Consider the following 22,492-nt stretch of genomic DNA (forward strand, 5'->3'; position numbering starts at 1 on the left):
CTTTTTATAATCATATAGATGGTTATTGTGTTTGTCAAATTCCGATCTTAGAAAAAAATGTGATTAAGTTGAACTTTTTGTTTATATTATCTTTACCACTCAGACAGTTTTACAGTTTTTACAACCAGCTCTAAATAATCTTCAGTAAGATGTTTATTAATTGTACCTTAAGGACTTCATCTCTTAGGAGTCTTTACATTTTAGTAGGAAAAATTGTAAAGACTGACAGGCCTGTAATACCCTGATGTCATCAATAGAGACTGGAATTTTAAATAACTGAGGTAGTAGGCATTGTTCAGTTTCCTTAATATTTGAGCCATGACAATCTTAGGCCAGATATATGTATACAGTTTAGAATTGATAATTGACAATATTTTCTACTAATACTCTTTGGGACCAACAAACTGTAATGCTTCAGCATCTCTGTGTTGTGACTTAAATTTAGTTACTAAAAAATTCTTAAAATGGTAATGAAATAGACATGGGCTGAAATTTTAAAAATAATTAGGTATGTCAATTCATGTAAGGTGGTACACCCATTGAAAGCTGCTCAAGAAGTTCTAATTGTTCACTTCTGTAATAGATCTATAAAAGTAAACAAGATGATTTAATGTCAAAAGTTGCTACATGTTAGTGTGTTTTGTTTTTCTGTCTTTGGCATGGTGGAATCTGAACAGCATTTCACAATTTGATTCTAGAAGAAACTTATTTTACCCATGCCTATCTTGTACTTCTTACTGTTAGTTCTACTGATCTTGTTAAAATGTAACTCTGAAGTCTTACAAATATAAACCAATAGGGAAATAAAATTAGCAAGAAGTCTAAGTTGTGGACTCTTTTTAAACAAATATGGTTTTATCGCTTTTCAATACTTGTGCGAATTAAACCAGGAACCTTACATGTAATAAATGAGGCAAGCAAGCCAGATTAGGACTCTGAGACAGTAGACCATGGAGACCCTGTCTATAGAGAGTAGCTCAAAATTAGCATCTTTTATTGTCTTGTTAGACTCTGGGTTCCATATTTCTAGATCTGAGTTTTCAAGAGAGGCTGGCATTCTCTTTTGCTTTTGTTGTCCTTAAGTTTCTTAATTTTTTGATGTTAAAAACCTACTCAAATTTAAAAGACAGCAAACAAAACACATGTGGGCCAATTTTGACTTCAAGATACCAATTGTGATCTTTGGACTTGATGAACAATTTATTGTCTGTAGGGATTGAGAATTTCATTAATAAGTATATACGATTGACACTTCTAAGGTGATTGAAGATATTAAGTACTTTTATCATATATTCCCTCATCTTGAATTTAGCTATTCATTTTTGATGAATCATTTAATGATTGTGCTGATTTAAATTCAGCTGAGTTCCAATTCAAATTATCAAAAATTCTAAACAGAGAGAAGGGCCTGAATTAGACTTCATTACTTTGCATAATTTTTTAATGATCTTTTTGATAGGTGTTTTTTGAATCCAAATTTGTTATGTTTGTTATAAAATATCCAAGACTTGACCAGGCACAGTGGCCCACACCTGTAATCCCAGCATTTTAAGAAGCCAAGGTGGAAGGATCACTTGAGCTCAGGAGTTTGAGACCAGCCTGGGTAAGATGGTGAAAGCTTGTCTCTATAAAAAATACAAAAATTAGGCTGGTTGCAGTGGCTCGCACCTGTAATCCCAGCACTTTGGGAGGCCGAGGCGGGCAGATCACGAGGTCAGGAGATCGAGACCATCCTGGCTAATGTGGTGAAACCCTGTCTCTACTAAAGATACAAAAAATTAGCCAGGCGTGGTGGTGGGCGTCTGCAGTCCCAGCTACTCGGGAGGCTGAGGCAGGAGGATGGTGTGAACCTGGGAGGTGGAGCTTGCAGTGAGCTGAGATCGCACCACTGCACTCCAGCCTGGGTGACAGAGCGAGACTCTGTCTCAAAAAAAAAAAAAAAAAAAAAATTAGCTGGACGTGGTGGTGTGTGCCTGTAGTCCCAGCTACTTGGGTTCTGAGGCATGAGGATTGCTTGAACTCGGGAGGTTGAGGCTGCGGTGAGTTGTGTTTGTGCCACTGTACTCCAGCCTGTATGACAAAGTGAGACACTGTCTCAAAGAAAAAAAATAGGAATTAAAAAAAGCGAGTCTTAAAGGTAGATTAACCACTGGTAACCACTGGTAGCCAATCAGGAAGCATTTGTCTAAAAGTTCCTCTTTATAAAACAGAGCTTTATCCTTTGAGACAATTAGGAGGATTTGAAAGAAACTGAAAAGTAAATAACTTTATGTGACTGAATGTTAAGAAAATACTGTACCCTTTGAAACTCTGATGAAACAAATTTGAAACCCAGATCAATTCTCATATGACAATATTGTCTCCCCTTTTTTCATAGTGGCTCATCTTAATGTATGCTTACTGAACAGGCAAATGCTTTATTGCTGATAACCAGATACAAAGCACAGTATTTGTGCTTTGAGTCAAAATCGACATTTTACTTTCTGTATTAACTTTTAATGTTCTTCTTGACTATCATTCAGTTCTTAGAATTGGGTTTTCATAGATGGCAGCACTTTCCAGAGCATTTTCTTGACAAAGGGAAATACCAATGTTTTGAGAATTACTGATCAAAGTAGAAATGTGAACTGAATTTTTACCTTATGGTTACCAATATGGAGGAATGGACTTGAAGAATCTTTTTTTTTTCTTTTTACATTTTTTAGAGACAGGGTCTCGCTATGTTGCCCAGGCTAGTCTCTTGAGCTCAAACGATCCTCCCACCTTGGCCTCCCAAAGTGCTGGGATTACAGGTGTGAGCCACTGTGCCTGGCCCTTGAAGAACACTTCTTTCTTACAAATGATGTTTTGGCCGCTTTTAAGGAGGGTGGAGATTTACACATATCATGGGGTGATACACATGTACTTTTCATTATCAGGACCAGACAGATTTGACTTTAGTGCTTTTTCTTCCCTTTTCTACCTCAGAATTAACTCTCTTTGTGTCATCTCTGTAACAATATATAAAACTGTATCCACAGGAATATTTCTTATTAACTCAATGAAATATGGGTATCTAAAACTATTTTAATGTATTACTTCTCTTGGGGACTTTTGCCATCAGGAGAAAAAGGTAAAGGAACACATTTCTACCAGTGGAATTTAAACATTACTGATGAAGTGGCTTTGTGTTTGATTTTTAAACAATAAAGCTGTATTTTCTCAGTTCCTTTTAAATTATAGCATTGCTCTGATACTATGTTTTAGTGAGGAACTCAAGATGCATCCTAGTAATCAAATATTACTATAAAGAATTTTATATATTAATACCAGTCACCTATGCATAATAATGAGTAATTTTCATTGAGCATTTAGTATGAGCTAGGGACAATTTTACATCTTTTACGTAAACTATTTATATCCTTAAGTAATCTGTGAAGTAGAAATTATTATTAATCCCATTTTGCAAATAAGGAAAATGAAGGCACAGAATGCAGTGTTAGTGACAGAACCCCAGTGTTCAGTCTCCAGATTGTTTGATTCAAGAGTTCAAATTCTTAACCACAGTGCTGTATCCCCTTTGCATACAAGTACACACGGTGATTGTATCTGTGTGTGTTCACTGTTGTTTGTGTAGAGAGAGATAGTGTATATATACACACACATTTATATATACACACATAGGCTAATTATGTATGTGTGTATATATGTATAGTCTAATTGTATTTATTCTATATATGTTCCTATGATGTAGATGAATCAGTGTGGTCAGAAGTAGAGTCTGTGTAATGATATCCATTTGAAATCTGAGTCATCTGTTACCTGATGGTCCCAGATTACTGGGTAGTTTGATGTTATGTTGACAAAATATCTTAAGTATTTAGAATATTAAATTATATGTGATTATATATGTAGAAATGGAAAAAAATCTCTAAGAGATAAACTTAGACATATGTAGCCACACATCCTATTCATTCTTTTTTCATTTTAAATAAAAAAGCCTGAAGTGAGGCTAGAAGGAAGTCATGGTATCGATATAATTTTCACTGATACATTTTCAGATGCCCTAAAAATGATCCACTCTTTTGGCAAGTTATTTGAATATCTGAATTCTTTCTTTTGCTATATTTGCCCTAGTTGAATAAGCAGTGGTAACTTTGGCTCAGAACTTTTGTTTTTAGGGAAAGAGGAAGATTATCTTTGAAGATAGATGTTTGTAATATAAATAGGGGAGAAAAACAGTGTATCCATTACATTTAGCCTATAAATCTTAATTTTAGTTTCAAGCTTGACAATAACATGCTTTAAATATATGTATATATAACCATTATTGGTTTATATCAAAGACATCCTTTAATATCCCTACAAAGAATTGGGAAAAATAAATGACCAGATTTCGGAGAACAGAGCCAAATATCCAGCACTGACTTGTTACAAGGTAAAAAGACACTTGTTTGGATTATGATTTTTCTGTTTGTATTGCTCCTGAGCTTTCACTAAATGTAGTTTTGTTTACTTTCCTTGTTTTGTTCATAACACCATTTAATAAATAAGGTTATACCAGTTTTCTTGTGAACATAAAAAGCAGCCAGGTTTTTATTTCTAATATATTGATAAGTTCTATGGAAGGGACATTGACACTTTTTGTTTCTACCTTCTCACAGTATATCAGCTACAACAGGAAGCCCCTCATCCTCGAAGAATTACCTGTACTTGCGAGGTGGGTGTAATGAAACTGCTACCAAAAAATGTCTCTCAACCATCTGTTTCCCAAACTTTCACCTTCTTCAGTGACTTGGTTGTTTGTGAGATAAACCACTTAACACTAATTGATATCATAAAATTATAACTTGAATACATTTTTCTTAATCCTTCTCATTTGATTTAACTTCCACTTTTTAGTGGACTGTTTGGAACACAGTATAGAATATGACCATACAGTTTTAAGGGTTGTTCGTATTCTTTTCAGTTACTTCTTACATTGTTTTTTCATTGTTTAATATTCTTTTTTTAGAACAAAGTTTGAAGCCATCATTGTAGGATTATTGAATTCTTTTTTACATTGAAATAAGTGTTTAACTTATGATTTTAAAAATGAACAAAAGATATGGATAGTTCACTAAAAAAAGATATGATGTATGACAATATATGTAAAGATGTTCATATTTCATTGATAATAAGAGAAATGCCAATTAATATATAGAGAGATCATTTTTACTTTGCAGATTGGCAAAAGTTAAAAGCTCAGAATATACTTAATTGGCAAGCCTGTGAAGAAACAGGCACTTACGTTGCTGACTGGAATGTGACATAGTGTAATTTTATGAGAATTTTATAGTATCTACCAAATTATACCTTCACCTACCTTTGACTTACCAGTCCAAATTCTAGGAATTTATCCTGATGAACCACCTGTACAAATATAGAATAACATATGCTCAAAGTTTTTCATTGTAGGATTGTTAGTAATAGCAGAAAAAACCTAAATGTCCAGAGGAGACGGATTGAATAGAATAGAATACTAAAAAGAATAAGGAAGATTTCTATGTACTGATATGGAAAGATTTCCAGATATACAATGTATATAGATATAGTAAGTATGGTCCCTTTTTCATATGAAAGAACAGAAAATAAAAAATATGTAGTCTGGCCAGGAAAAGCAGCTTATGCCAGTCATCTCAACACTTAGCGAGGCACAGGTGAGAACAGTTTGATCCCAGGAGTTCAAGACCAGCCTGGGCAACATAGTGAGAGCTTGTTCTCCACAAAAAGGAAAAGTGTATTTATAGATATAGTTTATTTTTGCAAAAGAGAAGCACAGAAAGGGTTAAACCAGAGACCAGTAAAATAATTATGATAAGGATTGGATGAAGAGCACTGTGGAGGAAATAGGGATGGGAGTGAGATTTTTCTAACTCTGATTTTATAGTTGTGAGTTTTGCCCCATGTAAATGGTCATGTATTGAAACAAAAAAAGGTAAAGAAAAAATGATTTTTAAAAAGCAAACCTGGCCAGCCATGATGGCTCATTCCTGTAATCCTAGCACTTTGGGAGGCTGAGGCGGGCAGATCACAAGGTCGGGAGTTCGAGACCAGCCTGGCCAACATGGTGAAACCCAGTCTCTACTAAAAATACAAAAATTAGCTGGTTGTGGTGGCAGGTGCCTGTAATCCCGGCTACTGGGGAGGCTGAGGCAGGAGAATTGCTTGACCTGGGAGGCAGAGGTTGCAGTGAGCCGAGATCGTACCACTGTACTCCAGCCTGGGCAACACAGCAAGACTCCATCTCAAAACAAACACACACACACGCGCACACACACACACACACACACAAAAGCAAACCCTAAAATTGAATACAAACAAGAACAAATGAGCCTTACAAATTCATGACATAATCACCAAAAAAATTAACTTAAATAGCTTTTATTTATTTATTTAACTTTTTATTTTTTTGAGACAGAGTCTTTGTCACCCAGGCTAGAGTCCAGTGGCGTGATCTGGCTCACTGCAACCTCAACTTCCCGAGCTCAAGTGATATTCCTACCTCTGCCTCCCAAGTAGCTGGAACTACAGGCATGTGCCACCATGTCCGGCTAATTTTTGTATTTTTTTTGTAGAGATGGGGTTTCGCCATGTTGCCCAAGCTGTTCTCAAACTCCTAAACTCAAAGGATCCACCCACTGTGGCCTCCTAAAGTGTTGGGATTACAGGTGTGAGCCAGGGCACCTGGCCTTTTAAGTTGCTTTAAAAGCTATATTTTAAATTGACACATAATAATTGTACATATTTGTGTAGTACAGAGCAATATTTTGATACATGTATACACTGTAATGATTAATTAGGGTTATTAGCATATCCATTACCTCAAATATTTATAATTTCTTTGTGTTGAAACATTCACAATTCTCTCTTCTAGCTAATTGAAAATATACAATAAATTATTTGTAACTCTTATCTAGGATAATTTTATATTTATTAACCAACGTGTCCCTATCCTTTTCTTTTCTCTACCCTTCCCAGCCTCTAGCTACCACTGTCTTGTTCATCTTCTGTGAGATCAATTTATTTAGCTTCCACATATGAATGAGAATGTGCAGTATTCATCTTTCTGTGCCTTTCTTATTTCATTCAACATAATGTCTTCCAGGTTCATCTATGTTGCTGCAAATGACAGGATTTCATTCTTTTTAATGACTGAATGGTATTCCATTGTGTAAATAAACCACATTTTCTTTATCCATTTGTCTGTGGATGGACACTTAGGTTGATTCCATGTTTTGGCTATTGTGAAAAATGCTGCAATAAACATGAGAAGACAGACACCTCTTTGACATACTGATTTCCTTTTCTTTGGATATAACCCCAGTAATGAGATTGGTAGTTCTATTTTTAGTTTTTTGGTGGAACCTCCATACCATTTTCCGTAATGGCTGTATTAATTTGCATTCCCACCATCAGTGTATGAATTCCCTTTTTCTTTTTTTTTTTGAGACGGAGTCTCGCTCTGTCACCCGGACTGGAGTGCAGTGGCGGGATCTCAGCTCACTGCAAGCTCCGCCTCCTGGGTTTACGCCATTCTCCTGCCTCAGCCTTCCTAGTAGCTGGGACTACAGGCGCCCACCACCTCGCCCGGCTAGTTTTTTGTATTTTTAGTAGAGACGGGGTTTCACCATGTTAGCCAGGATGGTCTCGATCTCCTGACCTCGTGATCCACCCGTCTCGGCCTCCCTGAATTCCCTTTTTCTCTGCATCTTTGCCAGCATTTGTTTTGTCTTTTTGATAGTAGCTATACTAACTGGGGTGACATAAAATATCTTATTGTGGTTTTGATTTGCATTTCCCTGATGTTTAGTGATACTGAGCATTTGTCCATATACTTCTTGGCTTAAGTAACTTTTAAACATATTATTCTGATTGTACAAACTCAGAGGGAAATATTCTAAGGACAAAAATTGCAAAAGGCAGAGGTGAGAAGACAGCTTGAACCCAGGAGTTCAAGACCCGCCTGGCAATATGGTGAGATACTGTTCTCCCCAAAAAGAAAAAAAAATAGTTTATTTTTGCAAAAGAGAAGCACAGAAGGATTCAACCAGAGACCAGTAAAACAATTATCATAAGGAGCAGATGATCAGATGTTCAACATGTGAACATTTACATAGTTCAAAAGTCACAACTATATAAAAACAGACTTAGAGAAGTCTCACTCCCATCCTTAACTACATGTGTAGTAAGCTTGAAATTATTTTGTTTGTAATATAGAATAGAGCAAAGAAATAATTTTACTGGATTGGGGGAACCAGGGTTCTTAGGAGATATTAATTAGGAGAATGGGATGAAATTAGAAAGTGTACTGTGGTATTAGTTTTGAATTGGTGGCATTAATATTAACTCATAGATTTTAAAAATTTGTTTTCCATCTCAGTCCAAGGAAAGGGCCTAGAAGCCCCAGTAAGAATGAATATATCCAGGGTCTAGATTTTGGGTTCCAAATATGGCTTCCTACCAAAAGGAGGCAATGTTCCTTAGAGAAGTTCCTGATTTCTTAATGGGGGGCAAAGAGGTCCTGGAACATATTGTGTCGCAAAGCAAGAACGTGCTCAAAAACTGATGGGGACATGTCAAAAAGGCACAGGAGCCTGTTTGAAAGTTTCCTACCCTCAAAACTTGGAACAATTTGAACATCTAAAAGAATAATGGTAGGTATGGATTATAACACATTATGTGAAAGAGAATTTGTAAGTCCATAATTGTACTTTAAAATTGAAAAAAAAACTCACTTTGTTACAAAGAGAAAAAGGGGGAAAATATAAAGTTGTTCTTTACAGGAGAAATGACACTTAAAATGTAGAAAAAATATAAAATTACAAAACCACTAATTTGCACTAATGATTGACTTCAGGCAAGGATCATCAATCATTGGATGTTAAAACCATTGGGTGAAAGGCTGTAGGTGAACAGGATATTTACATGGTCTTAAGGTATGACAACACCAATTATGTGTTAATTGCAAAGAGAAAAATATACCTTTATAGTGGAGAGATCTGGTGGTCAAACTTAGCATTACCTGTAATGGGACAAACTGACACGTGTCTCCTAAAGTGATGCAGTGAAACACACAATATCACCCGTATAATATTTTTGCCAAAACTGTTTAACTTAAATCTAACTATAAAGTATGAATCGGACAAGTTCAGAGTGTGTACATTCCATAAGACATCTGCCCTGGGTTTATAAATAATGTCATTATCACACACACACACACACACAGAATAGTGGTGGGACGATATAAAATTAAAGGAGACTAAAGAGACATGGCAATCAGATTCAAGGACGTTGATCGGGTCCTCAACTTTATACATGTATTTTAAAGCTATAAATTTTGGGTACAATTGGATAAATTTGAGTATGGACTGTATTAGGCAATATGGAATCATAATAACTTTCCTAGATGACACACTATTGAAAAATAATTACTTCTCGGCTGGGCATGGTGGCTCACGGCTATAATCCCAGCACTTTGGGAGGCCGAGGTGGGTGGATTATGAGGCCAGGAGATCAAGACTAGCCTGGCCAACATGGTGAAACCCCATCTCTACTAAAAACACAAAAAATTAGCCGGTCATGGTGGCACATGCCTATAGTCCCAGCTACTCAGGAGGCTGAGGTAGGAAAATTGCTTAAACCCTGGAGATGGAGGTTGCGGTGAGCCAAGATCGCACCACTGCACTCCAGCCTGGGCAACAGAGGAAGGCTCTTTCTCAAAAAAAAAAATTAAATAAATAAAAGAAAATTAATTATTTTTCTGTTGCTTAAAAATATTAAAATGGATTTTGTCGTTGTGACATCTGTTTTAAAACACAATATAGCTTTGAAAATATATAGTTAGTTACAAAGAGAACCAATTTAGAGAATTAAGTAGGAGTTTCATGGGATTGTCTTTTGAATGTCCAGTTGCATTTTAGATATATGTAGATTTCCAGTCTGTGTATTTGTAAGCATAGAATAAGTATGAGGTACTTGATTATTGCCTTTCATTGCTACTATGCTGTGATCAAGGATGATTAAATAATTTGCATGTAATGGGAATTTTAAAAATGCTATTTAATAAGATGTTTAATTTTGTTTCATGTTCTCTTCAGATATACTTTTTAAGTATGTGAGAAACTGAAAGTGAGAAATTGGCAGTACTTTGGAAAGTCCTGAAGTATTTATTAGTAAGACTATTATCTTTATTGAAAAATAGCTATATTATTCCTTTCTTAAAATACTTTGAGGCCGGGTGCGGTGGCTCAAGCCTGTAATCCCAGCACTTTGGGAGGCCGAGACGGGCGGATCACGAGGTCAGGAGGTCGAGACCATCCTGGCTAACACGGTGAAACCCCACCTCTACTAAAAAATACAAAAAACTAGCTGGGCGATGTGGCGGGCGCCTGTAGTCCCAGCTACTCGGGAGGCTGAGGCAGGAGAATGGCGTGAACCCGGGAGGCGGAGCTTGCAGTGAGCTGAGATCGGGCCACTGCACTCCAGCCTGGGCGACAGAGCGAGACTCCGTCTCAAAAAAAAAAAAAAATAATAATAATAATAATTTGAAACCACACACATGAAGATGTAATAAAAAGAATAAAGAAAAGTTGAGGAAATAAAAACAGCAAAATGCCAGTAGATTGCAGTGCTGATTGAGGATCAATGTAATTGCGTGAAAAGTGTTTCACAGTTATAAAGTCTATAAAACTCTGAAGGCCAGTATGATCCAGGTTTTTCCTGAATTAAATTGTTTTAAAAAAAATTCATTTGGCATGACATTAAGGTACGATAAATCAATGGAACTCACTTTTTTTTTTTTTTTTGAGACGGAGTCTCGCTCTGTCGCCCAGGCTGGAGTGCAGTGGCCGGATCTCAGCTCACTGCAAGCTCCGCCTCCCAGGTTCACGCCATTCTCCTGCCTCAGCCTCCGGAGTAGCTGGGACTACAGGCGCCCGCCACCGCGCCCGGCTAGTTTTTTGTATTTTTTTAGTAGAGACGGGGTTTCACCGTGTTAGCCAGGATGGTCTCGATCTCCTGACCTCGTGATCCGCCCGTCTCGGCCTCCCAAAGTGCTGGGATTACAGGCTTGAGCCACCGCGCCCGGCCTGGAACTCACTTTTAAAGGGCTAAGCTGATGTGGTCAAAGTAGATAGCTTTCTGGTGATTCACCCTGATGCAGAGACACAAGATAGAATAAGATACTGGAGGAATAGACGGATGTTAGAGTCTCTGAAAATAATTTCTTTTTGTTTACCTTTGCTCTATGATTGATTGAATGCTGCCATCCCCTGAGGAACTAGACCAGTTGTATTCTGTCCTTTGGTTAAAAGCAGGCATGAAAGCATTGAAAAACCAGAAAAGCAAATTATACAAGTGACGTTTTCCTACTTAAATTGAGCAGTGTATTCATCATTTCCACTTTGCAATATAAAAAATATTTATTATATTAACTTTTCACAATATTTTATGAAATGTTTATGTTTCACAAAAATGTAAATTTTTTGTAAATATTTTATGTTTGTTAATATTTTAAAATATTTATATTTTTTTCTCCAAAAAATAGCCGTCATGTTTTAATAACTAAATTGGTGGGCAAGGAATGCTGTTCAGAATGAAAGGATTTACTGTGACTGACTCTCCTTGTACATTGTAACTATCCTTACATATTATTCACAGCTTATAGTCTGTTATTTCATGTTAAGCACCTGGTTGAATTCAAGTAAATGTATATATGTGTGTGTGTGTGTGCGTGTGCATGCACGCACATGTATGTATATGGAGTGACCGAGTAGACACAGGTATAAATTACATAGGTATAAACTATATTTATTTATTACATAGTTATAAAATCTATCTATCTAATTCAGATGGAGATATGAGAGAAGCTCCATATCTTTTGTTCACTGATATTAATACAGTGTATTTGGCATCTGACCGTAATTAAACATGGTCCTTCAAAGTGGATGCATTTTTTCCCCTGCTATCCACACAGTGGGAAATGTAGTGATTTTTTTTTTAAACACATAAAACCAAATTTCTATTCCCTATGATACATTTTTCAAGATAGTATTGCAGGGATTTGGATAGCATTTTTTTTTTTTTTTTTTTTGAGACGGAATCTCGCTCTTTCGCCCAGGCTGAAGTGCAGTGGCTCCATCTCGGCTCACTGCAAGCTCCGCCTCCCGGGTTCACACCGTTCTCCAGCCTCAGCGTCCCAAGTAGCTGGGACTACAGGCGCCCGCCACCATGCCTGGCTAATTTTTTTTGTATTTTTTCAGTAGAGACGGGGTTTCACCGTGTTAGTCAGGATGGTCTCGATTTCCTGATCTTGTGATCTGCCCACCTCAGCCTCCCAAAATGCTGGAATTACAGGAGTGAGCCACCGCACCCGGCCTGGATAGCATTTTTGAGTACAGGTGCACATTATAGTAACAATGAGGTTGTCTTTCTGTAGGCTAAATGGGTAAAGTAGACTGAGGCTGGACAAAATGTACGGAAACGCAAGTCAGTGCTATTAATGTAATGAGAAATGTAGATAAAATTACACAATTTACACTGTATTCAAATTCTAATTACAATACCAATTAGAGGAACACTGAGTATGTATTTTGGTAGCACATGTTTTATTTTTATTTACTTTTAATATTTTTTTTAGGTACAAAATCTTGCTCTGTTGCCTGGGCTGGAGTGCCGTGACCCAATTTTAGCTCACTGCAGCCTTGCGCTGCCAGGCTCAAGTGATCCTTTTACCTCAGCCTCCTGAGAAGCTGGGATTGCAGGTGTGCACCACCATGCCTGGTTTTTTTGTTTTGTTTTGTTTTGTTGTAGAGACAAGGTCTTACTATGTTCCCCAGGCTTGTCTTGAACTTGTGGGCTCAAGCGATCCTCCTGCTTCAGCTTCCCAAAGTGCTGGGATTATAGGCGTGAGCCACCGTGCCAGGCCAACACATGTTTTAAAAATGTTTTTCTTCAGACCTACTTATAGAAGTAGGAAATTGACTGTAATCATTTTACTCGTCTCCCGCAAGCAGATTATATTCAGCACCTAGGTATGCTGACTGGTGTGTAGTATAGGTTGTTAAATGCTTGTAGAGTGAAATGAATGAATGAGATATCTTTGTCTAATTTATTTTTCAATACAATATTCTTGTAATATGGCTTACAAAATGTGTGCATTAATACCTATATCTGTTAGAGATGCTCTGGTTCTTTCTGTCACATGTATGTATTTGTTCATTCAATCAGCATTCTTGGAGGGGCTACCATTTCCCAGGCCCTCAGGTTTCAAGTCAAATAAAGCAAGATCCCTGTCCTGAAGGAGCTTCCAGTCTAGGTGGGGAATGGAGCAGTAGCTCAACCTTTACTTAGCATTGAAGCGCAGAGTTGATAGTACTTACCTTGATACATATATATGCAGCTCCTCTGGCCAAGGGCAGAGTACTTGTGGGAGAGTGGTAAAAGATAAGTCTGGAAAGCTAACCAGGCATTAGTAATGAAGGGTTCTATGTCCTAAGCTTAGAGTTTAGACTATAGAAGTGAAAGTATTTTAAGCAGGAGAAAAACAAGATTGATTAGGCTTAGAAAGAACATCTGGCTGCAGGGAATAGGATGGATATTTTAGAGACAAAAAGACTGGTTTAGGAGGCTATTATGATAGTCCTTGTGATAAGTGGAAAGAACCTACAAGACACTGGTTCTGAGAAGGGTCAAGAGGGATTAGGAAACGGGAATATTTAAAGCAGTGGAATTCTCAGGACTTGGTGACAAGATGGTCACGGGTTGCATGGGAGTCTAGTAGATTTTCAGGAACCAGTCAACTCTCCTAATCTTCTCTCATGTCATACTTGCTTGGCAAAACTGCAACCCTATTGCTATCTGCCTATTCTGTACATTCTGCCAAGTAACAGTATGGCTGGAGGACAATGAAATATTTCGGAATTTCTGAACTTCAAGTTGGTACTTAATGCTCCCTGTACTGCCTTTATTCATGTCACACCCTTTCTGTCTTCTCAAACCTCTAATACAGGGGTCCCCAAACCCCGTGCCACAGACTGGTACCGTCTTGTGGCCTGTTAGGAACTGGGCACCACAACAAGAGGTGAGCAGCAGGCAAGTGAGCAAGTGAAGCTTCATCTGTGTTTATAGCTATTCCCCATCGCTCACATTACTGCCTGAGCTCTGCCTCCTGTCAGATCAGTAGTGGCATTAGATTCTCATAGGAGTGGGACCCCTATTGTGAACTGCCCATGCAAGGGATCTAGGTTGCATACTTCTTATGAGAATCTAATGCCTGATGATATGTCACTGTCTCCCATTATCCCCAGGTGGGACTGTTTAGATGCAAGAAAACAAGCTCAGGGCTCCCACTGATTCTACATTATGATGTGTCATGTAATTATTTCATTATATATTACAATGTAATAATAATAGAAATAAAGTACACACTAAATGTAATGTGCGTGAATCATTCTAAAACCATCCCCTCACCTCTGACCCCGGTCTGTAGAAAAATTGTCTTCCACGAAACTGGTACGTGGTGCCAAAAAGGTTGGGGACCACTGCTCTGATACCTGACTCCCTCTCCTAATTTTCAGCTCATAATTTTGTATCCTACTTTACTCCTGCTTTTTTTTTTTTTTTTTTTTTTACTTTTAATATCTTTTTAAGATACAGAATCTTGCTCTGTTGCCTGGGCCATCAGAAGGGAACTTCCACAAACTCCCACCATCACATCCACCCAACCATCAGTGTTTATGTCTGTATGTTCTGCATTCTTGCTTATCCTCATAGAAGATAGCCAGCTCTTCACTACACTGAACCTCATTTCCTCTCATCTGCTTAAAGATGTAATCCTAGCAATTCTGTCCTTTCCTCCACCATCGACAGCTTTTCCCTTTCTACAAGATCGTTTTTGTCAGCCCACAAATATCCTATTATTTCTCCTATCTTGAAAAGTTCTCTTGACCCTGCTTTCTCTATTTGCCTCGCTCAATTTATTTGCTTTCTTTTGTAGAAAGTATTTCAAAGTGTTGTCTGTACTTGCTGTCTGCCACTCCAAGCAGAACTGCTTTACCAACTGCCACTCCAAGCAGAACTGCTTTGGTGAGGTCAGCACTGACTTCCACATACATACAAATCTAATAGTTGGTTTTTCTCTCATCATCCCATTAGGAGCATCTGATACAAGTGATGACCTTCTCCTCCTTGATACATTTTCCTTACTTCGTTTCCAGGATACTACATTCTTTTGTTTTTTCTCTTGCCCCACAGTCTATTTCTCTGGTGCTACTTCAACCTGATCTCTTGATTTTGGGATGCCCCCAAATCCTCTCCTCTTTTCTTCTCTACCTATATTTACTTTATTATGATCTTACCAGTTTCAGGTTTTAATGTGACTTACATTTCCTTATATGTCCAGTCCTTTCTCCCAAACACACACACACACACACACACACACACACACACACATCCAATTTCCTACTCTACATCCCCTCTCGTATGCCTAATAGACATCTCAAACAGAAATAGCGTGTTCAGAACAGAACCTTCTATTACCACAGCCTTCCATATTTCAATTGATGGCAGTTACTTAATTCTAGTCGCCCAGATCAAAATTAGGAAATCATATTGGGTCTACCTTCAGAATATGTCCAGAATCCTAACTGTATTAGTCTGTTCTCACACTGGGCAATACATAGAGAAAAGAGGTGTTTAATTGGCTCATAGTTCCACAGACTGTACAGGAAGCATGGCTGGGGAGGCCTCAGGAAACTTTTACTTGTGGTGGAAGGCAAAGCCAGAGCAGGCATCTTCACATGGCCATAGCAGGAGGAAGACAGAGAGGGGGCAGGCGCCACACGCTTTTAAACAACCAAATGTTGTGAGAACTCTATCACAAAAACAATACTAGAGGGAAATCCACCCCCCAATCCAATCACCAATCACCTCCCACCAGTCCCCACCTCCAACACTGGGGGTTTCAATTCAACAGGAGATTTGGGTGGAGACACAGATCTAAAACCGTATCACTAACTTTTAGTGGTTACCTGTTTTCATGGCTACCAATTGAGGATGAACTGTGGAAACTGTGAGATACTCAGCAAAATCCAGTCTTCCTTTCTTTGGAAACCTGGCTAGCCTAAATTTTCCCAGCCTCTTTTAGGTACTTATGTCAATTTGGCAGTTTTCTCTAGTGGAACAGACATTAACTTTAATGCTGGACCCATTAAAACTTTTTGCCAACTTAAATCCTGCTTGCATTCAGATAAAAACATCTCCACAAGGAGATGGTGTAGCTACAAGATGGAGGGGATATGGATGTAGGATGGTTGTCTTGCCAACCTGAGTACATATACAGGAATGTTATATAAACAAGAAATAAACTTATGTTGTGTCTAGTTATTATATATTTAGGTTGATTTGTGATAGTCAATTATCCTACCTTACCACACAGTAATCCCTCAGGACAGTTACTGAGCTAGTTCTTAACTGATCTTTCCCCTCATAGTCTATTCCCAGCACAGAGTAATCTTTTTGAAACCACAGTCAGCTCATGTCACTCATCTGCTCAGAACTCTCCATTGGCTTTCCCTTTCACTCAGAGTAAAAGCCAAACCTTCACAATGCCTTATAAGGTTCTCTCTAACTCATGTCTTACTACTTCCTTGCCTCCTCTTCCCTGCCCCCTTTCTGCTTCAGCCCCACCAGTCTTCATGCTCCTCAGATACAGCAGGTGTGATCCTTTCTCAGCTCTCCCGCTGACTCCTCTTCCTGGAATGTTCTCTCTGATACACACTTGACTCATTCATTCATATCCTTCAAATCTTCCCAGCGAGGCCCATTGTGACCACTATGTTAAGAATTATACTTTATCATCCCCCCAGCATTCCCAGTCTTTTCCTGTTCTACTTTGTCTTGTCTTCACAACACTTTTTCCTTTTGTTACATACTATATAGTTCACTTACTTATTATTATTTATTGCTGTTTTCCCTTACTAGAATGGAAGCTCCATGCAGGTAGAGATTTTGGTCTGTTTTGTTTATCAGTATTTCCCAGGTTCCTGGAACAGTGCTTGACACATAGTAGGTGCTTAATAAAGACTTGTTAATTGAATGGATGGGAGATACAGTGTGCTTGTTTTATACTTAGTCCTTTGTAGAGGACATGTTCTGCTCCGTGGGAGCATTGAGTTTGGCACAGGAGTGGGAGGAAAGCACTCTAATTGAAATTAGAGTTTGGCCCCTGGTTGCACTATGTGCTCACACAGCCTATTTTGGTTCCAAAAAAATAAAAGATTCACATGCTCATATATCTTGGTATTGTGATAATCTGTTATTTAACACTTATAATATGCTTTGCAGATAGAAGCTTTTTATATGAATGCTGAGTGATAGCTGTGAATTATTGAAACCAACCATTTATTTAAAAATCATCCTATCACTCAAAGGCTTTTTTTTTTTGCTATATATTTCTTTTGAAGTGATCTTTTAGTGCTATCTTTTGCTCCTGTTTAAAATTCAGCTGTAGTAAATTCCTATAATTGTTACCTAGGCATCCATCTTGAATATTAAGTTGGACTTTTTCATACCAGAAACAGGGCTTAGTCACCCTTGACACAGTTTCTATTTCCCTACCTCCTGCCAGTTTCTTAATGTTGCCGATCCAGATATTTGCCTTATGCAGCCTCCTTTGTTGACCTCCCTTCGGGCCAGCTAGGTGCAGCCTGCTTGACTTGCCCCCTCTAACCCCCATAGCCTGCATGGGTTGCCTAGATATGTCTCATTGACCACCTCTGAGTCATAGCATGACTCCATGGAGCTCATGCCTGCTTTCTGTAAGCCCGCTGGTAACACCCTGGGCCGTAATAAAGTGCTTTGATCTCTTCCTTTCTCTCTTGTGATCCCACCTGCTGGTTGAGCATGCAGGTGGCTTCCTCACTTTTCTGGCATTTTGAGGTGTGCTGTCCTCTTCTCTGCAATAATCACCAAGTAATACACTGCTTCTGTTATGTCATGCACTTTGTTTTTTTGTGTTTCCTTCTCTGTGTCTCACCTGACATATCCATACCTGATTCTCCTCCTGGTCAGGGCTCTCCTAGAAAGTGGCTATCTTGGGAGAAATAAATTGGATACAGGTCAGACAAGAGCCACAAGTGTATCTGCTGGTATAAACAAGTTTCCTATGAGAGGGACACCTGGTCATGGGTTCGAGACTTAGGCATTAGGCCATCAACTGGATAAAAAAGCATCCTGTGAAAGACAAGCTATGCACATCCATGACCACTTCCCCTGGAACCCTGTTAGGGCCGGGCTTGAATTTATAGCCACTTTCCATAGAGAGACTACCCCATCACTAAGAGGAAAACACACATCAGAGTTCACAAACAAGCAGTAAGATATGCATTGGAGTAAAAGTCTGTAGTATACTAATGTAGACACACATTTGTAAAACTGAAGATCACTGTGACAATTCCAAAAGGAACTTCTCTACCAGTTAACTGTTAAATAAACAGACTAGTAGTTTCCACACCTTAACCACTACTGGTTACTTGAATCTAAGGTAGGAAAATAGTGAATACAAAAACGTTTGAATTATCAAACTTACGTATTATCCTTTTCCAATGCAGTCTGAGTTTTTGAAAACTGAAAACCAAAAAAGTAATCTTAAGAAGCTGAGTTTTTCGCAGAGGTTTTTTCTCAAGTTTTTTCCTTTTTTTGAAATAGAGTCTCACTCTGTCACCCAGGCTAGAGTGCAGTGACGCGACCTCAGCTCACTGCAACCTCCACCTCCTGAGTTGAAGTGATTCTTGTGACTCAGCCTCCTGAGTAGCTGAGACTACAGGCACGTACCACCATGCGTGGCTATTTTTTGTATTTTTAGTAGAGGCAAGATTTCACCATGTTGGCCCAGCTGGTCTTGAACTTCTGACCTCAGGTATTCTGCCTACCTTGGCCTCCCAAAGGGCTGGGATTATAGGCATCAGCCACAATGTCTGGCCTTTGCAAGTTATTAAGTAGTATTTATAGAGTATTAAAGAAAAAACTTTGTAAGTATTCTTTATTGAATTAGTAAAATTTGATCATAGTGAGCTAACTTACTTGGCATGCTGAAGGTTAATGGTTTTCTTTGAGAAAATGGAAAACAAGCTGCATTTCTAGTACTGGTAACTAGAATGTTATAGCACTGAGTAGGAAGGCAGGTATCTGAAAGTCTGCCTTGCTACAAATGGAGTAATAAAAGTAAAACAGTCTGTGTAAGTTTCATAACATATCAGATTCTCATTTTCCTGATTTTTCCCCATAAGTAACTTCCAACTCTATGTAGCTCTTTGATAAGTATTCCTTCACTTTGCTGTTACTCAGTTTTTTCTTGAAGATTTTGTAAGTTTAAACTTTATTGATTTATTGTAAGTTGAAGCTTAGCTGTTACCATATTGATATTTTCTATGGCTTAAAGTGCAGTGAGAAAAATAATTTAGAAAACGTAGTGAAAATATGTGTTTCAATGGAAAACTGCATTGTCTGCATGCAGCACGTTTTCCCAGGTTATCTGATTCTAGTCTTTCATTGGCTTTGGCTTATTTTAAACTCTGTAACTTGTAGATAACTGGTGGTAATGCATTTATAGACATGTACATTTTGCCTTGTTCAGCAAAGGTTCAGTCATATACCTCTGCCATGCATACCATTGTGGAAAAACTCACTTTGCCCTTATTTGCACATTCATTTCAAAATTTCTAATTTATAAATGTGTCTGTTCTTCAGATTATCTTTTGAACTGGTTGTATCATCTGCCTGATCCTCTCATTAATGATTACAATTAAACTTTTAATGTGTTTATTTTTATATATGTATGAGTCATAATTTTTCTTTGTGAATTCTCTTTAAACAACAGATCCCTTACTTTGATTTTTTCACTTAAATATAACTGTATCTTAATATGATGAATAATTTATAAGAAACTTGTAAAGATTGTTATTCAGTTCTAATTTTGATTTAAAATATGATAGCACTATATATATAGAATTACTATGATTATTTTCCTAAGCCACGAGGCAGTAGCAGTGGCTTCTGTTTCTCTTCCTCCCTGCCCTTCCTCCTTCCTTACTTTAGTATAAGAAATTAAAATAGATCCAAAGCTAGAGTTGAATGCTGACTGACTTACTAGCCTTTAATTCGGAATATAACTCTGTCAATAGCAAATATGAAGTGCATGTTGTTCTTCCTTTTCCCTTTCTCCCTCTCCAGACAACTGAGCCATTTTGAAGTACAATGCAGAACCAAATCTTCAGTTGAGAATATTTATTTTTTATTGTATAATCTTTATATACATATTCTCTAGATTGTTACCTGAAAAAAAGTATTATTTTGCCAGTGTAGTCATATTGTTTTATGTATGTAATGTGCTAGCTTTTAAGAAGCATCATATAGACTTCCAGACTAGATTTAAAATGCTAAATTGCCAGCCTATGTGTATCATTTTTTTTTTTTTTGAGACGGAGTCTCGCTCTGTCGCCCAGGCTAGAGTGCAGTGGCCAGATCTCAGCTCACTGCAAGCTCCACCTTCCGGGTTTACGCTATTCTCCTGCCTCAGCCTCCCGTGTATCATTTTTCACAGGGTGAACAAAGAAGATTAATGGTTCCTTTGATTTCTGACCAGATCACTACCACTGTAGGCAAGAACAACGTTAAACATTTTTGAAATTTTATAAATGTTTTAGTGGCATTACCTGCAGAATTTTGTTGTGGTTTTTTGGGGTTTTTTTTTTTTTTTTTTTTTTGGACTACTGTCTTGAACTGTAGCCATGGAAAAGTTTCCTTACTAAAAGAAATAACATTGTTGGGGAGAAGAGAAGGGAATTAACATTTATAATACTTGTATTGCTTATTTCTACTGTTTTCAGATTTCTGTGGAGAGCAAAATACTTCTACATTAAAAAAGCTTTTATTGTCTTTGATGAAAATAAAATATAAGAAGTCAGACTTTAATTTGAAAAAATATAATGTAGTGAATTAGATTAAAATGTTTACGTATGAGGAAAATAGGCCTAGCATGGTGGCTCACGCCTGTAATCATAACGTTTTGGGAGGCCAAAGCAAGAGGATTGCTTGAGCCCAGGAGTTCAAGACCAGTCTTGGCAATGTGGCAAAATCCCATGTAAACCAAAAGTATCTGAGACAGGTCTTAATTAATTTAGAAAGTTTATTTTGACAGAGTTAAGGTCGTGTGCTTGGGAGGCAGGAGTCTGTGCCTTTCTCTAAAGATGTTTGTGAGGGCATCAGTATTTAAAGGGGAAAGGGCAGATATTGAGGAAGGAGGAAGGAATTTCAAAAATATGTAGGTAGACAAGAGACAAATAGTTGCATTCTTGAGTCTTTGATCAGACTTTCGCCAAATACACAATTTACCTTGTGAGGGAGGATAGGGCAATAGTCACTTATGCCTTTGTCTAGCTCAGTGAATCTGCATTTTTCCATCAGAGGAAGCAGTCAGACATGCATTTGTCTCAGGTTGGCACGGGGATGACTTGGAGTTCTGTCCTCTGTCCAGTACTTGTGAAAATAAGCTATCAATTTACATTGCCAGAGTGAAAGTCAAGAGAATAAAATGGGAGGCAGGTTTGCCTGATGCAGTTCTCAGCTTGACTTTTCCCTTTGGCTTAGTGATTTGGGGGTCCTGATAATTTGTTTTTCTTTCACACCCATCTCTACAAAATTTTAAAAAATAATCAGCTTGGTGTGGTGGCATGTGCCTGTAGTCCCAGCTACTCAGGGGTCTGAGGTAGGAGGGTTGCTTGAGCCCCAGAATTCAAGGTTGCACTGAGCTATGATCCCCACTGCACTCCAGCCTGGGTGACAGAGTGAGACCTTGTCTCACAAAAGAAAAAAAAAATGAAAGTAGTTCATTGTGGGTAAAACTGCACAGTAAATGTTAATTTAATGAATTTCATTGATATTTTAAATATTGTAAAATGATCTACTGTTCAGTTATTTATTGAATTCCTATATTGTACTATGTATTTTATGCCACATTCAATAATGGTAGATTAACTTAAAGGTTTTTTTCTCCAGTGAAATAGCGTATAACATTAATGCAAACCATGTTACTGTTAACAGAAAAACCAAACACTGTAAAATATTTAAAAATTCATTCTGAGCCAATATGAGTAACTAAGGCTCAGAGAACATTCTCAAGAGCTTGTGAGAAAATGTGCCTGAGGCAGTTGGGTTAGTTCGCATTTATACATTTTAGGGAGACAGGAATTATGGGTAAAATCATAAATCCATACATGGAAGAACATTGGTTCAGCCTAAAGAGGTAGTATATCTTGAAGTGTTATAGTTATAGGTGGATTCAGATATTTTTTGATTGGCAGTTGGTTGAAAGAGTTAAACTTTGCTTAAAGACTTAAAGTCAATAGAAAGAAATGCTTGAGTTAAGGTAGAGGGAGTCGGCCGGGCGCGGTGGCTCAAGCCTGTAATCCCAGCA

At 37.8% G+C, this 22,492-nt stretch overlaps 1 protein-coding gene across 3 annotated transcripts in view; it reads left to right on the forward strand.

The window, feature by feature from the left end:
* Positions 1-22,492, forward strand: part of CHN1 (chimerin 1) — a 222,758-nt gene that overhangs the window by 61,879 nt on the left and 138,387 nt on the right. For all 3 annotated transcript variants that reach the window (XM_033231065.1, XM_033231067.1, XM_033231066.1), the window contains one exon: positions 4,644-4,699. In XM_033231065.1, coding sequence (XP_033086956.1) covers positions 4,644-4,699 — 56 coding nt within the window. The remainder of the gene's footprint in view (positions 1-4,643; positions 4,700-22,492) is intronic.

This window comes from Trachypithecus francoisi, unplaced genomic scaffold, assembly GCF_009764315.1.
Source record: "Trachypithecus francoisi isolate TF-2019V2 unplaced genomic scaffold, Tfra_2.0 Lachesis_group13, whole genome shotgun sequence".
Lineage (NCBI taxonomy): Eukaryota > Metazoa > Chordata > Mammalia > Primates > Cercopithecidae > Trachypithecus > Trachypithecus francoisi.